General features: G+C 39.5%; 3 protein-coding genes and 1 pseudogene across 4 annotated transcripts in view; 2 read left to right on the top strand and 2 right to left on the bottom strand.

The window, feature by feature from the left end:
• Positions 1 to 16,523, top strand: part of LOC145492428 (uncharacterized) — a 456,732-nt gene that overhangs the window by 198,546 nt on the left and 241,663 nt on the right. The gene's annotated exons all lie outside the window — the stretch shown is intronic.
• LOC145492562 (uncharacterized) overlaps positions 1 to 16,523 on the bottom strand; it is a 58,811-nt gene that overhangs the window by 7,273 nt on the left and 35,015 nt on the right. The window contains exons 8-9 of the mRNA XM_081472006.1: positions 1,203 to 1,322; positions 1 to 13 (exon numbers count right to left, since the gene is read on the bottom strand). The exon at positions 1 to 13 is cut by the window's left edge and continues 12 nt beyond it. Of these exons, the coding sequence (XP_081328132.1) occupies positions 1 to 13; positions 1,203 to 1,322 (133 nt within the window). The remainder of the gene's footprint in view (positions 14 to 1,202; positions 1,323 to 16,523) is intronic.
• On the bottom strand, positions 1,535 to 14,868 carry LOC145492333 (receptor-type tyrosine-protein phosphatase S-like). Of its 2 annotated transcripts, XM_081471764.1 has the most exons (6): positions 14,460 to 14,868; positions 8,641 to 8,994; positions 5,563 to 5,817; positions 4,775 to 5,041; positions 4,100 to 4,393; positions 1,535 to 1,998 (listed from the first exon to the last, which is right to left on the bottom strand). In XM_081471764.1, exons 1-6 carry the CDS (start codon positions 14,527 to 14,529, stop codon positions 1,643 to 1,645), a joined length of 1,596 nt encoding a protein of 531 aa, XP_081327890.1. In that variant the 5' UTR covers positions 14,530 to 14,868; the 3' UTR covers positions 1,535 to 1,642. The 2 variants fall into 2 exon arrangements, with proteins under 2 accessions (XP_081327890.1, XP_081327891.1); XM_081471765.1 differs by lacking the exon at positions 5,563 to 5,817.
• On the top strand, positions 11,145 to 13,092 carry LOC145492393 (uncharacterized; annotated as a pseudogene).

Below are 16,523 nucleotides of genomic sequence, written 5' to 3'. Positions count from 1 at the left end.
CGCTTAGAAATTACTGAAAAACAACAACAACAACAACAACAACAAATGTGCTGAAAAAGACAAATAACTAATGAAAAAATGGCCTACTTGAGAATACTATTTTTCAAGTTTTGTATACATCTCCTGATATCTCAAAAAATGATTTCATTCTGGGACTGTATTAAGGGCTTACATGCAAACATATCAGTCAGGCTCATACCTTTTTTTCTCCCTGCACACGTTGGGATCAGCCAGGACAACTGGATCAGGACTGTACGGGGTAACCTTAGAATTGACTTTCGGGAGGCTTTACTTAAAATTGATGCTATCCGGCTCAAGGTTTATAAAAGGCTAGAGATTTCACGAGATGAACAGCAGAAAAGAGTAGTGAAAACTGAGTGTCAGTTATTTATAGGGCCCTTTCAAAGTTTCTACCTCGGGTAGACACACAACACCACTAATTTAGTCCAGTGTGAAGAAAAAAATGGAATTCCATTTGTCCATTTATGTATTGCTTTTTGCCAAGAGGGCACGGTAAGGAATCCTGCAATCTGATTGGTTCTTAGCGCAGTCCGGATTTTCCTATCTCTGAGCACGATCACGGTAACGGCGGGAAACAGCGCGGGTGAAATTGTCCTGTTGGTCAATTTTCCTGATCGAGTGAACTGGTGGTAATCGTCAATCTTCCGCCCTTTTTACACTTCCATCGACGATTAATCAATGAAGGTTTAGCTCTATTCACTTTTAAACGGCAAGGAAAGTCACTGTTAGTAAATTCAATAGAGTATTTTGAAGTTGTGAGAGTTTGTTTGGTTGTTTGTAGCTAGGCGTTGTAATGGCGCGTTATACTGTGTTTCTCTCGCCGCACAATTTTAAGCGAAAAACGTCATTTGCAGTCGAGTTTATATCTTTCTATGTCTAGTATCTGAGTTACTTGCTCGGTCACTCGTTAGAGTTTTTGCGATGGTTTGTACACGGCAAGTTAGGCAATTCAATTACAAAGTTGCGTAGACAAACCTGTTCGTAAGCCAATTTACCGCAGGAAAAAAATAAATAGGTTATTTGCCGGCTTAGGGTCGGTACGTATAGTGAAAAACTGTGACCTCGGGCTTGAAAATGCTGCCCTCGGCCTGCGGCCCCGGGCAGCATTTTCAAGACCTCGGTCACAGTGTTTCACTATACGGACCAACCATAAGCCGGCAAATAACATATATTTACCATACCTGGACCTCGACGTATTCTCCAGTGGATAACACTGATAACAACAATGATTATCGCCAATAGGATTATAATACTGAGATAAACAGCGTGAAGAATCTCCAGTTCTTTATCGCATCTAACAACTGTGGGTGATAACATTTACAATTAAAGCGACAAATAGGAGCATATTTTTGGTCACGTCTCACCAAACAAGTCTTGCCAAATAAATTATGTCTTTAAATATATACACCGAATTGTTTTATTACCTGTTTGATTCTGGTTCACAGTCGATCTGCTGGACTCTAAAATAACAGGAAAACAGACATAAAACTAGTATTCAAGAATTTACCCGCGTTTAAGGACAGCAATAACCACTGTTCCAGTCCGTAACCACTACAACATTAAATTCCAAGTTAGTTGTTATGTTGTTACGAAAAACAAAAATTTCATTTTAACTAGCGAGTTACATAACTAATCCAGAAAAAGAAAAAAAAGCCATTACTTTACCTTCCAAAACATTGATTCTCTTTATGTTTTGCTGTTTTTTCAAACTTTCTCCATATTTGTTAGTTGCCGTAACCAAAAATTCATACTGCTGGCCTTTTTCAAGTGCGACGACATATTCAAGTATAGAGACATCATAAATGACCTCAGTCTTTCTCCAGTCTCCTACGGTATCATCACTGATAACGTTTCGAATATACACAGTGTATTGTATGATGTCCGCTCCATTGCTGTTTGGCTTTGTCCATTTTATGACCACTTCATCGCTGTGTATCTCGGCAGGCAAGTCTTTAATTTCTGGTGTCTCGGGAATTCCTAAGTGATAAAGTTATTCAGCAAATTGTTTCCAACTAGTTGGATCAAATGAGTTCAAAGCATTTTTACTGTAATATCGCTTTCTGCGAAATAATAGCGGAGCTTCGGCGGCCCTTCGGGCTCCATACTCATATAGGAAAGAAAAGAAAACACATGAATTGATTTTCTTGGCTAGCGGTATTGCTCGTGGGTGCGTTCGCACGACGATGGCGACGACGGAGTCGCGCAAGATGACGGCCATATTCCGGCTAATACAGTGAAACCCCGGTAACTCGAACTCCCCCGCTAACTCGAACCAAGTCCCATTTTCCTAGGATTTGACCCCACTTTTCATTCATTTTTAACTCGGTTAACTCGAACTCGGATAACTCGAATTCCCCACTAACTCGAACTAAATTTCGTTTCCTTGATAAAAATTTACCCCGATAACTCGAATTCTGGTTCATGTAACTCACCAGGGATGTCATCCCATTAGCTTTCCTTGTCGTGTAGTCGGTAAAAACACTCAAAACTAACACCACAGTAACTTGATTTTAATTAGTGCAACCGACCGTTCATATATTTGAGAGTCATTTCCCGGTGTTATGAGTCACACCGGATGCGGTGTCTTTAGCTGTCACAGTATACTGAAGTGCTGAACAATCAGTAAACTATCAATTATTAACATGGCAACTGAGTTGGATATTCAATCGATCCCGCTAGGTCGAACTGTTTTTCGTTTCCCTTCAGAGTTCGAGTTACCGGGGTTCTACTGTAGTTTGACAGAGACATGCAGCCTTAGTTTATAGCGTACTTCATTGATATTGGACATCCGTATTATGGTCAATTGGCACCTGTCAAAACAAGTTATCCGCTGACCACTATCAAGTGACCATATCGCGGGCTCAAGTTTAGATGATATGATATTTGAGTTTGGGTTGTTCGGAAGCCAGTTAACGCTAACCCAGTATTTTAACCAAAGTATAAATTTTTCTTACATACAAATATTTTTACTGATTTTGTTTTGTGCAGTTTTAGATTTTTCAAACTCAAAACGGAATGCCAAACAACATAAACAGAAAACCTCACCGCAAAGTGACAAAACGCAAATCAAAATTCTCGCTTATCCTGGGTTAGCTTAATCGAGCTTTGAACAACCCGGCCCAGGGGCTCCGCTTTTAGGCTTACATACATTACTTTATTTACCCTCGGATTTCAGAGTAGCTTGTGCAGCTAATATCTCCGAGCATTTAACCATCAGACGAGAGAAGACCACCACACCGGGAACTACGTCCCCTACTCTTTTCGATCAGTGTGTGGGTCTTTTACGTCCCACAGAATTAATTATGAAGAGCTGTGAGACGGGGCCTACGGTTTATAGTCCTCATCCGAGAAGACTAGAAAGTCTAACCATTTGCAGATGTCATTACAAAGGCAGCACTTTCTCCTCAATTATTTAAAGACCCTGAGTGTTGGTCCGGCCGGAGTTTGAACCCGCGACCTCCCACATGCTAGTCCGGTGCTCTACCACAGAGGTAACCGGTCGGCGGTTAAGGCTTAGTTAAATGTATTAGATAGACGGATAAATAACCAGACAGACAGATAGATAGATAGGTAGAAAGATAGACACATTTTATATTATATGCAAACTAATAAAATACCAGGTGAGCTTTCGCGCGAAAACGTGGTATCTTCTCACCTGAAAATAACATGTTATCCTCACATGTGAAAGGATCACCGTTGCTATGGTTACGTAATAAATGGCGCCTTGCGCAGCGAAATTAAAATGGCTTGGGATTTTATTGGAGTTTATATAGTAAATAGAACATTACATGGCCACTTGGAGAAACGAAATTTCTCTTCTCGTGTTGAAATATTCTTCAACACTCGAAGAGAAATCTCGTATCTCCAAGCGGCCATGTAATATCCTCTATTTATTAAATTTACATCAAGATGGCCCTTTTGGAAGTTTCAGGACCTGATATTAACATGGGCCCTGATGGAGTGTGTAGTTTTAGTGATATCTTTGCGTCAAAAACAAATTACCACGTAGAGCTGTTGTATGATAGTGAATATCTTTAAGTTGAAATACTCTGTTAATAAAAATCAATAGATATCTCACCGTTAGTCTTTGTCCTGATAGTCTTTTGCCCAGGTGCACCTTCAAAGACAGCATTTCTGGCAAACACCTTCATGTTGTACTCAGTATCTCTCTCCAAATCTCCAACAGACAGACTGGTTATTCCAGGATCAGAAATATTAACATTCTTTATCTCAGTGCTACCCTTTATTATGACCACTCGGTATGCTGTGATTTGACTCCCTCCATCATCAGTTGGTGCAGTCCATTTTACTGTCAGTGAAGTAACTTGAATATCTGTCCCTGAAGATATGATGGCTGGGGAGCCTGGTTTCTCTAAAAGAAATTTGATTTATATCATATATCTCTACTTTTATTCAAATCGGGCTCATTCAATGATGTATTGACTCTCACTCTTACTTCTAGGCAACAGTAAAAACAGCCTAAATTAGTCATTTTTGCGGCTATCAGCCTCGAAATTCGTATAATAACCAAGGATAAATATTTCCCATTTCCTTAAGTTTTAAATTTTCAATCTACTGAGATGTCTACTATGAACATTCTGTCTTATAAGATGAAACTGCGATCGCTGTCGGTGGTTTAGTGGACTAGTGATCTTAAGTCGATATTTTCTGCGGCGGGACAAGTTACTTTTCTCTTAGTCATCTCTCTTTACAATAAACTTTGTATATTGCTGAAAGATATAAGGACACCTACGTATTTGTTCCAGAGTCATTGAAAAGTCGCTTAAAGGATCAAGGCCATTGTAAGTGACACACTTGTATTCACCAAAATCTTGCTCATCATTTAAGGACACCTCCACTGTACTTTCTTTAGTTGTGAATGTCTTTAGTTTATTTCCATCAGGTTTGTACCAAGTGAGTGTTGGTGTAGGAACGCCATCTGACACACACTTTAACGTCACTGTCTGACCAATCCAAGACTTAGCAGCTGATGAAGTAACACTTAGTATTTTTGCCGGGTCTGTAAAGAAAATATTGAAAAAGACAAATGATAAATCATCATAATAATAAATTAATATTTGAAGAGGAGGCCTCCAATCACCTAGAGGTGGTTTTTAGGAGGGTCCTCTAAAAAAAAAAAGTCTAAAATATACATTAACTGTCTAAAATACAGAAGTAATAAACGTTAAAAACTTAAAACTAAAACTAGAGTTCAAAACTGGAACTAGGATCAAAAATACTACTACTAACTAAAAACTAAGGTTAAAAATGGTTAAGTATAAACTGTTTCAGTTAGTGTTTAACACAAACTCTACGTTTTGTCTTAAACTGAGTCGGCAAACAAGCAAAACCTAATCATCGAAAGGAAACTCCGCTCTAATTTGCTTTGCTTATATCCGTTATGTAAGGTGGGGCGCAAATTTGGAAAATTTCCTTCAACTTTTCAAGCAGAATACAGAGAAAAAAGGAGTGATTACATTTAAAAGAAACTAAGTTGAAGTCTTGATGTAGAGATTTGATATCAAATAATTCCAGACTCACAACGAACCACCAAGATCTCTCTGTGAGATTTTGTTCCTGCTGAGTTGTTAGCTGTACATGTATACAGTCCATCATCTGTCCTCTTTATTTGGTCGAAGTTCAAATACGCTGAGCTCCTACCGGACCTTTTTATTTTTCCATTTCGTATCCATGATACTTCCGGGTCTGGTTTTCCAGTCGCTGAACAAGTAATATTGACTGAAGATCCCTCAATGTAACTTCCGTTTATTGACGGTGGACTGATTTCTGGTATTTCTGTAATTACACAAAAGCCATGATCAGCGTTAGAAAACCTTTATTTACAGCCAAGAGTTGTGAAAATGTATCTCCCTCTTTGATTTATCCATCCAGAAATACCAACTCTCTCTAATGTACCCGTAAAAGGCGCTTCTATCGACAAAGCGTATTTCCCCGTGGACCGCCGTTTCTAAATTGCCTGATCATCTAAAGAATGGTATCATGCGGACGTAAAAGGAAACGCACACCCGCTGTTTTCGGCAACCCTAAAATAACTTAATTGACATATCCCAAGGCCTGGACTGGGAGCCTCCCTCTCTGTCCCACCATTTTCTCTTGTTACAGCTAATAACCAACCAACTCATATAATTGAAGAATTCTGGTGTTTATAAAACCTGTGAAATAAAAATCACTAAGAAAGTGAGTGACATCCACGAAGCAACTAAGTCTTTAAAAGTTTTCGATTTACTTTCGCATTCCACCCTCATCTTCCCATTCCTCAACGTCCAAAACGACCATCCAGTTATTTCAAAGCCACATCTGTCATGTGAAGTTTATAATCTCGTAATACCTGATATACTTTGTAGCACTTTACAATAAAATAGTTGTCGCAATTTGCAATCCTGCCTCTCTTTGCCGCTTTTTCATAGCTTGTCGCCGAGTGTTATTGAGTATTATGATAACCCAGAATGGCCAGGGCTATAGCGTCGGTCATCGAAGTTCCATATAAGCTGACTAACAAGAAGCGTTCCATAGCCAGTCAAGTTAATTGGCTGGCCGATACTACAGATCAATCTTAAAATTTCTCCTAAAGGGTGAATTCTTTTGGCGCGAAAATGTATTTTGCTGTAACTAAATTAAGAGGCCTTGCGCCTAAGAAACGACCGATGATTTCCGGCTAAAAAATAAAATCGGCCGATTTTTATCTCCCAAGTAGAGGTTACCGAATACTATTTAAAAATGAATTTCTTTTGTTTCAGTTTAGCTTTAAACCAAAAATATCGAGCCGCAAACTTTTTCCGTCTGATAGCAGCAAAATCAGGCCGAAAATAAGGCCCCGCAAAATACTGTTCAGAAATTACTATCGCAACGCAAAATAATGAGAAAACTACACAGTGTTGAAGAAAAAGGCCTTTTAATGCAACATCATTCGATAAACATCAAAAAACTGCCGAAGCGATTAAAAAATAAAGTTTCAAATGTTGCATACTAAATTAGATGGAGCGTTGGAGCTGATTTTAAAATAATTATTTCTCAAAAGTTCAACGCTTTTGAAATCAATCACAGTGATGAATTAGACATTGGGGGGACACACATCACGTCTCTGGAAAAACATTTTTCGGCCAAAGTATATTGACCTTGTACAAAGGGTTCAAAGTTACCGTGTTTACCGTTATCCTGCTACTTCGGCGAAACACTTTTCTTTTGCCAATACGGCCGTGGATAGCGTGTTAAACGCCACTTTAAACCTTGCTAGGCATTCAAAGACCAGACGTAGAATTGGAAGAGACAGGAAGATGAAAAATACGCAGAAAAAGAAAATAACTCGAAATTACCATCTGCTAACGAAAGTTGAATCTGGAAAATGTCGTCGCGTGACAGCGGCCATTGACGTCATTTGTACAAATAGCGGCGGAATCCAAATGAATGCACAAATAGGGAAACAATTTTCCCCGGCCAGAAAACGTTTAGTGGAACAATGTTATGTTATTTTTCACCAACGATGGTCACTCAAAAAGAAAAACTTCCCCAACCGCCACACCGTTTTGGCCGCAGCGTGATCTGAGTTATGGGGTCACGACTGGATCCCTAGCCGCTGACCGCCCGAAGGACACTGCAGACTCGTTTTCCCACGCTCTTGCGACTTGACGTGACAAATGACGTCAATGGCCGCTGTCACACGACGACATTTTCCAGATTCAACTTTCGTTAGCAGATGGTAATTTCGAGTTATTTTCTTTTTCTGCGTATTTTTCATCTTCCTTTCTCTTTCAATTCTACATCCTTCTACTCAGGATGGTCTTTGAATGCCTAGCAAGGTTTAAAGTGGCGTTTAACACGCTATCCACGGCCGTATTGGCAAAAGAAAAGTGTTTCGCCGAAGTAGCAGGATAACGGTAAACACGGTAACTTTGAACCCTTTGTACAAGGTCAATATACTTTGGCCGAAAAATGTTTTTCCAGAAACGTGATGTGTATCCCTCCAATGTCTAATTCATCACGGTGATTGCTTTCAACAGCGTTGGACTTTTGAGAAATAATTATTTTAAAATCAGCTCCAACGCTCCATCTAATTTAGTATGCAACATTTGAAACTTTATTTTTTAATCGCTTCGGCAGTTTTTTGATGTTTATCGAATGATATTGCATTAAAAGGCCTTTTTCTTCAACACTGTGTAGTTTTCTCATTATTTTGCGTTGCGATAGTAATTTCTGAACAGTATTTTGCGGGGCCTTATTTTCGGCCTGATTTTGCAGCTATCAGACGGAAAAAGTTTGCGGCTCGATATTTTTGGTTTAAAGCGAAGCTGAAACAAAAGAAATTCATTTTTAAATAGTATTCGGTAACCTCTACTTGGGAGATAAAAATCGGCCGATTTTATTTTTTAGCCGGAAATCATCGGTCGTTTCTTAGGCGCAGGACCTCTTAAGTATCTGGTGATTTCCGGGTGATTTGGTCTTAAATTCTTTTCTAAGCCTTTCTACATCAGCTTGGATCTTTCAATGCAAGCTTTGCAATGATCTGGCCCTTGCGCTGTTCTATGTCTCCTGTCACCAGTAGTCATGTGATAAAAAATACAGGACGTTTGATTATTTGTAGTAAATGTATATCTTACGTACCTGTCACAATGAGCTGAACCTTACTCTCTAAATCTGTTCCTGAGTTTGGAACAAGTGCACACTTAAATTCCGTGTTGTCTCGAGGAGTTACATTCTCAACAACAAGGGAGGCTCTTCCTTCAATCCTAACTCTTCCTTTGTAAGCAGCAGGTATACTTTGATGATTCATAACACTTCCATTCGTTAATTTTACCAGCATTCCAGCGAAAGCACCACTGGGTTCTTTTACACTGTAGATAATCCCTAGCAGCTCTGCTTGATTGTCCAGACTGTAGTCCCACAAAAGTTTAGCATTGCTTCCATTCCCAGCATAGCTTGGATTAGGAGGCTCCAAAGTGAATTTCAATACTCCGTCTAAACATTCAACAAAAGTAAAAAAGCCTTTCTAACATCATTCTTGCAAAGTAGGTTCATATTATATTACTGGAAAAATTAATAGAAGCACACATCATGATCATGTAATAAAAGTAGATAGGCTTTTGTCGTATAGGTACATGTATTTTTGTTAGAATTTTCTTTACTCCCCCATCTGGCCGAGGAACCATCTTCAGCTGAACTATGCATTCCATTGCTTGTCATTAGACATTTTCTTGAGATTTGCAGTTTTTTGAGTGTTAGTCCTCCGTCAGAACAAAGTGAGGGTTGTGGGTTGTCTGCGCGTTCATAAAGTCGAGTAGAAGGCAAAACACCAGAAAATACACGAATGAATTAACTAACTGAAAAACGGTCTTTGTTCAAGTGGGCTGCTGCGCCGAGTTGAAAGAAAAAATTATGTTTTAATTTCTCAGTGTGACTTTCACTGTTGCCTTAATGAGAGAGGTACCATGAAGAGAACGGCCAGTGAGATTGAAATGTTTAGAGACAGGTTTTGAGGTAAGAAAGTCCTCAAACAAACTTTCCCTTAATATCGAAATATTTAATGCAATTTAGTTTCGCTCCTTTTCTTGATCATGTTTACTAGAAGTGTTGTCGTGCGATATATCGACCGACTATCGGTCGATAAATCACTCGATATATCGACCGATAGTTTATACTGATAGTCGGTGGACATTCGCCCGCGCTGTGTCTGGTGACATATTGGTCGAGCGTAAGTGAGATCCGATCAATTGTGTGTGGAATATCGGCTAAGTGTTGGTAGAATATCACACTTCATCAATAGTAGTAAACAAAAACCTAAGTACAGAAAAGCAAGAAGTGAGTCAATTGATAAACTGTCTTGCATTAGAAAATTAAGACTGGAAAAGTATATACAGTCAAACCTCTTCACAACGGCCACCTTAGGGACGGAGGAATGTGGCCGTTGTGGAGAGATGGGCGTTATGGGGAGGTAGGGGTGTAACATGACACCTGTTTTCGTGGGTGCAACATTTCTTTTCTTTAAAAATGCTTTTTTTAGCATATAAACTGTACGTAACACAGTCAAAATATATCAATAAAACATAAACTAAACAGAAACAGAGACTAAACCAAACGGGGGAAGGATCAATTTTGTTGACCTTTTACAATAAAAAAAATGGGGTTTTGTTTAGGCCGGTCGTCAGTCGATGGTTAACTGGCCGTTTTGTCAGTCGAAATGCGTTTTATTTGCGGTTACCGTTGTGGAGAGGTGGCCGTTGTAGAGAATTTAAAATAAGAGTGAATGTACACTATCCGTTCGGACCAAAAAAAGTGACCGTTGTACAGAGGTGGCCGTTAGTGGAAGTTCGACAAAGAGTATTACGAGAGTTTACCTTTAGTTAGCCAAGGCAATAAAAACTTAATCAATGTTGACACACCATGAATCACAAAAGGTATTTTGACTTCAAGAGAACTTAAAAAATGTTATTTGAAAATTTGCTTTGAATTCAAACAAAACCAGTGAAAGCGTATGTAAAAATTACCGGAACAAATTTAACAAAATGTATTGTGAGAAATTTAATTAACTTAAAGGCAACCTGAAATTTTATTGGAGGTTAATAAAGTGAGTGATCAAAACAGTAAATTAAAATCAGAGTTACTTGGGTATTGCAAAGAAAATGATCATATAATGTCTGATCCAGAAGAGATAGCTAAAATGTTTAAGGAGTACTTTGTATAGGTTGAACCAAGCCTTGCTGGAGAAATCCCAGAGATTTTTAGGAATCTTCGGGATATGAGATTTTAAGGTAAAAAATTAACGGGATACAGGATATTTGGGGGCAGAATTAATAGGATACGGGCTATTTAGATCAGATGGAAAGGGATGTCGAGTGGGAAAATCGTTAAATTTTGCATTCTTAATTTACGGAATACGGGATATTTTTGCCAAAAAGTAACGGGATATGGGATATAGTAAACAACCGCATATAAAAACGCATGATTTCGGGGTTCAGGATGATCTAGTTCTTAGGGACCGGTCATTAGTTATCGCCTGGGGCGGGGGCGGAAGATTTTGTGGGGGATCACATGGTTTTCTGAGAAACGGAAGGGGCATCAAGCGTAATTGACAGGCACAAAGGGGGGGGGGGGGGGGGGGGCGACCAGAATAAAAAAATGGAATTTCTGGTGGCGGTGGGATCTCCATGAATATTTAACAAATGATCGCCTCCTTTTTACGAAAATATGCTATTTAATTATATAATAAAATAATCAATTGTTGTGCATGTCGTATCAGTGACAATGGATTGAAACTGTTTAATTTTTAATATTTCAAATGTCAAAGTTCCATGTTTCAAATTCTTTTATAGAGAATCGAATAGAGTCGATAGAAAAGAGTCAATAGAAAAGTTCATTGAACGCGGCCGAACGACGCAAGTGTAAGTTTTTCGTCTATGAAAAGCAAAGAGCAGATCAACTAAAACTAAGGCTGGAAAAAATGCTTCACTTGTCGGAGGTAACGGAAATGTCTGAGCACAATAAGTCTTTGCTTGCCTGTCGTATGATTCCGACCATCAAAGGGATTTTAAATGTTATTGACGAAGTAGCAAACAGTGATGGCTCAGTTGACGCTGGAGATTCCAGAGTTGAATCTATTTAATTTTTGAAAGTAAGCAATGCTTGCAAACAAGGCCTTGAAATAATTAGCGATCTCCGCTTGCCACCCGTGAAGCCAAGATGGAGAGATCTGACAGATGCCGGACCTGGTGTTGGCGTTTCTAATTATGAAATTCGCTTTCGCGATGCTGAGCTGGCTCGAATTCGCAACTCGGATTACCGAGTACGATGCCACCGCTCGAGAGGTGACAGCGGGCAAGGCGAAGCCGAGCGAACAAATTCGGCCATTTCAGAGGCTCTTGTTGACGGTGCAACGCTGGAATGGGAGAAGTACCGTCGATTCGAAGATCTCTCTGAAGACGAAATCAAGGCCATGTCTTTCCATTCCTACGAAAAGTACGAAAAAGAGCGCACGGAAAAAAACGCTTGGCATGTTTGCAAGCAGGTCGCCGAAAGGATAGACGACGCCCCTGTCCTGAAGAATTGCATTAGTAGTAGGCTTAGTGAGTCTTCCGAAGAGTTGTTTTTTTTTTAATGCTTCTGAGCTTAATGCGTACCGAAATGCTTCAGAAAACAGTAAGGCCGAAATACCTGGTGCGGCCTGTTTTAGAAAGATAGAGAGCGTTATTGAGGACCACTATATCCGAGGAGAACTCTTTTTTTAATTTTGTCGGGATGCCTATAATAGCCAAAGAGATGCAAGCTCCACACTCTGTTCCTGGTGTACCAACAACAGATGGGTGGGACCAGTAACAGAGAGAATCCCCAGCCTGTGCCAGACAAAGAAAATCCAGGACATTTTATGGATGTGTACGAAACGCCAACAACTGATCGTACTCCAGACGATTATCAACCGAGGAAATGTCTGAAGGACTTGTACGAACAAAACGCTATCTTTGCGGACAATCCAAACACCGTCGCTGCTTTCTGTGCTACCTACAATGTCGAGGAAAAGGATGTCATTGAATACCTTGGTCATCTAAATGACATAAACATTAGGAAAGATATTAGAACAAGGGAGGCTAACGAGAAAAGAAGATTAGAAGAGGAGCTAACATACAAGGATTACAAGTGGGGCACACTCATTGAGAATGGAAAAGTTGAGAAGCTGAAGGTGAGACAGCTTGACCTTTACCTTAGAGAACATGGCCTGACCACTGTTGGTCTAAAGCTGGACAAGATAAAGGCAATTCGCTGTCATTACTTCAGACAAAAAAGTACAGGCAATGGAAATGAGTTGTCCAGCAGTGAAGAAGAGAGTGAAGAATCAGAGGCGGAGTCTGATGACGAATCAGATGACGACGAGAATATCGAACAAGATCTTGTCATTGCTGACCTCGATGAACAGTCAACTGTTCGTATAACAAACACCTAGCAAACAATCCTCAGCAAGTGCGCCACTAAAAATAATTTAAAAGGGGAAACTTGATTTGAATGGCCGTGCTGGGTCACTTTTTACAAGTTGGCTCTTACTTGAAAGGGATTATAGTTAATGTATTCCCCATCAAGTCGAAGTTCCCAAATAGGAAGTAAGTTTAACTCCGTTTCGGTTTGAAATGTGGAGGGCTGGAAATAGTTTTTTTAAAGAATGGCAATTCCGCTAAAACAGAATCGGTCAAGTTGATGGTATAAAATGTATATCAGGAGCGACTGTTTAAGAATTTGACAAAATCTAACTTACTTGCGGCTCGTGGTGTTGAATGCAATAAGGAATACGTTAACCACCGTTAGCGATGCTGCTGTGGTTTTATTCATTAACCATTGCTGAGATTATAGATCAGCTAAGTCATTGTTCTTGCCACTTGAAGTAAACGAATAAAGCACAATAGAAATAAAACTAGGAAGCATTGGTGCGCCTGTTTAAATAAAGGACCTATTTAGCTTCCTTTCCTCAGGCTGTAATTGTACCAGAGATCCAGTTCGTAAAAAGGAAGAACGTTTTTCCGATTTAAAACCACTTTTTGTAGATTTATCTTTGGTATGTGATCTCGTTAGAGTACGCTCAGAGCCTTTTTTCCATAAGTGAAGAAGGTCTTGTTGTATATATTTTTAAGTTTTACCATATGGCATTCTTGTACACACGTAACACTTTTCAGACGTAACATCCCTAAAATACCCAAACCTTTACGAAACACAGAGGTTCCATCGATTAGTAGCTCACCCTGTCTTCCTAAAAGAAATCAGCCTGACAGAAAGTCTTTTGGTTAAAAATAAACCCATGCTTGGATAAGGTTTGTTATTGTGTCCGTCTAAGGAGCTTTATGCCCCAATTGGCTTAATTTTGCAGTTGGTATTAAAGCATCGAAAGCCGCTTTTTGGTGCTATGATAGGAGGACTTGTAATAGCATTTTCGAGAAAATCTCCAGATGTAGCCGTTCACGCAGCCAAATGTCTGAAATGATTCAGTTCATTTTATTGTGACAATTTAGCACTATCACGTTCATGGGGCAGAGGTCATTCATATTTTTACAACCGAACGTCAATTGTTCGATTCCGCTTTTATCTTTGTTGTGATCACTTTGTTAGTACCTCAGTTAAGTCTAATATATATTCTGTGAATTGTGTTCATTGGTGACTCGAAATGTTCGTGCTGCTAGATAGACTTTGAGGGAAATGACCTGTTCTAATCACAATGTAACTTAACCCAAATTAGTCGAGCACACTTCACTGAGCTATTTTCGCCTATCTTGGTTTAATTTCCTGCAAATTTGTAACCGAACACGTTGACTACGTCGCATTTATCGGAAAAGACTTCTTAATCATTTCACTCTTCCGGGATGCTGCTTTTACTCGGATTATACAACTGCAAATAACTTTCTTATGATATGCGTGACGTAAAATTAAGTAACTTAAATGTCTGCACCTACCTGTAGGCGGAAGTATGAACATGATTAAATATAGAAGACGGGCTGGTGCGAGGAGGTTTTCCGCCATCATCAGCCTGTAGCAAAGCTTATTGTCTAAACGTTGTTGTCAGATCCAATCGAAGAAACAATGCCTGTCGCTTTTGTAGTTTGGGAGGCAAACGAATTCAGTTGGATGAATAACGTCCCAGCGGTTGCCTCTATTTGGAAAGTCACACTTCAATTAAATTGAATCACTCTGGTCATGCATCAGTAACTGACTCGTCCCAGGACGTCTCTTATGTGAGAGACGACTGGGCAATATAGCTCGTTATATTGTGAACATTGTTTTGGAACAAAACCACCAGTGGCACATTGTATGTGAAATAGAAGATATTCTTCAATATTCTTACCTAGTTTTTATGGTCTTTCCAACATTTTATAGCTACTTTATTGTTGTTTTTGTTTTGTATACAGGGCTGTCCTGAAAACCACTCATGTGACGAATGCACCTTATTTAACAATTGTTCTTATCATAAATTGTTCTTATTTTATTTCAAAGTTAAAACGATGTGGGAAAACCCTATTGCCAAAGGCTAGCGTAAAATAGATGAAAGAAACTAACAGGCCACTAGTGGAATCAGCTTGTCAGTGGGCTGCTTTTGACACAAAAAAGGTACTAAATAAGAGGAAAAAAAACATCTAATCTTTCTCCTTTAACCATCACTGTATCAAGGACGGTAATCTCGTTCCCCGATATTTCGGCCGTAAATTTAATAGTAGGGTGGAAAGGGGGTTGTTAAGACATGGCTCGCACTTAAACTTGTACTATTTGCTGAATCTTAAATCATTCTATATAAGCTGATCAATGTAATGAGCAAACAGATTAACTCAGCGTCTATAACGCCGCCATATGAAATTTCTGGTGCAATATATAATTTTTCCAGCAAAATCCTCGGCGTCTACATAGAGTGTAACGCAGTATCCGGTTCCTAAACGACACCAAACGATGATAACACAACGGTTTTAATAATGTCCAGAAAGCCCGCCATTACAAGCCGTAAAACAAAAACACCTATATCCAGGATACATCTCATTCTACTGAGCAAGCCCGAAAGCCTCGGCTATGACATCATAACGTTTGTACAGAGAGTTTTCACTCTTTAGTATCAGGTTTTTCAGAAGCTTTAGTCTATAGATGGTCGAGGTTTAGAGAAAGATTTTCCCGGTTTATAGTTTATTTTTGGACATTTTCTAGCAAAACAGGAACTGAGATGAATGAAAAATACATCGCGGTGCCAATTAGGGCTTAGCTGGAAAACTGGGGAGACGCGATGAATGTCGGGTAACTTTCCTGACACAACCCGTGCGATGCTACAAGAGCGAAAAGGAATAAAAAATGTATGGAGTTACTCGATAAGTCTGTATGTTAATTCGATGTGAGACATAAACTGAATTACTCTCTAGATTTCTCACAGTCGAGCTTATAACATAGGCACGCAAGGCGTGCAAGAGTTATTTTTTTTGTGTGAAGTGTCGGAGATTGGAGCATTCATGGTACTGTAATGATTTGGTTAATTTGACAAGTTTTTTTGGTTGGGATGTTACATCGGTCATGGTAAGATAGCTAAATTGGGGGAGCAGGGATGGCGCAGTGGTGAGAGCACTTGCCTCCCACCAATGTGGCCTGGGTTTGATTCCCAGACCTGACGCCATAAGTGGGTTGAGTTTGTGTTGGTTCTCTTCTCTGCTTCGAGGGTTTTTCTCCGGGTTCTCCAGTTTTCCCCCCTCAGCAAAAACCAACATACAGCTGATTCCAGCTGGCTGTAAGCTGTGCTCCAAGGTCACACATGGACCGTATAGCGGCTGCCAGAGGCGCCAATGTATGCTTTCGGTTCGACCTTGTTGAGCTGCGTCGTTGCTGTACTTTGCGACGGCGATTAGCCGCGACAATTATTATTATTATTATTATTATTATTATTATTATTATTATTATTATTATTATTAAATAGTAAGCCATAAAATGTTTGACTGAACAAACTACAGTAATCTCACACGTCTCCAGATTAATGTAGATACCATCTTATT

Source organism: Orbicella franksi, chromosome 7 (assembly GCF_964199315.1).
Source record: "Orbicella franksi chromosome 7, jaOrbFran1.1, whole genome shotgun sequence".
In the NCBI taxonomy this organism is placed as follows: domain Eukaryota; kingdom Metazoa; phylum Cnidaria; class Anthozoa; order Scleractinia; family Merulinidae; genus Orbicella; species Orbicella franksi.
The sequence above is the reverse complement of the archived record's forward strand: the minus strand, read 5'-3'. Positions and strand labels throughout refer to the sequence as shown.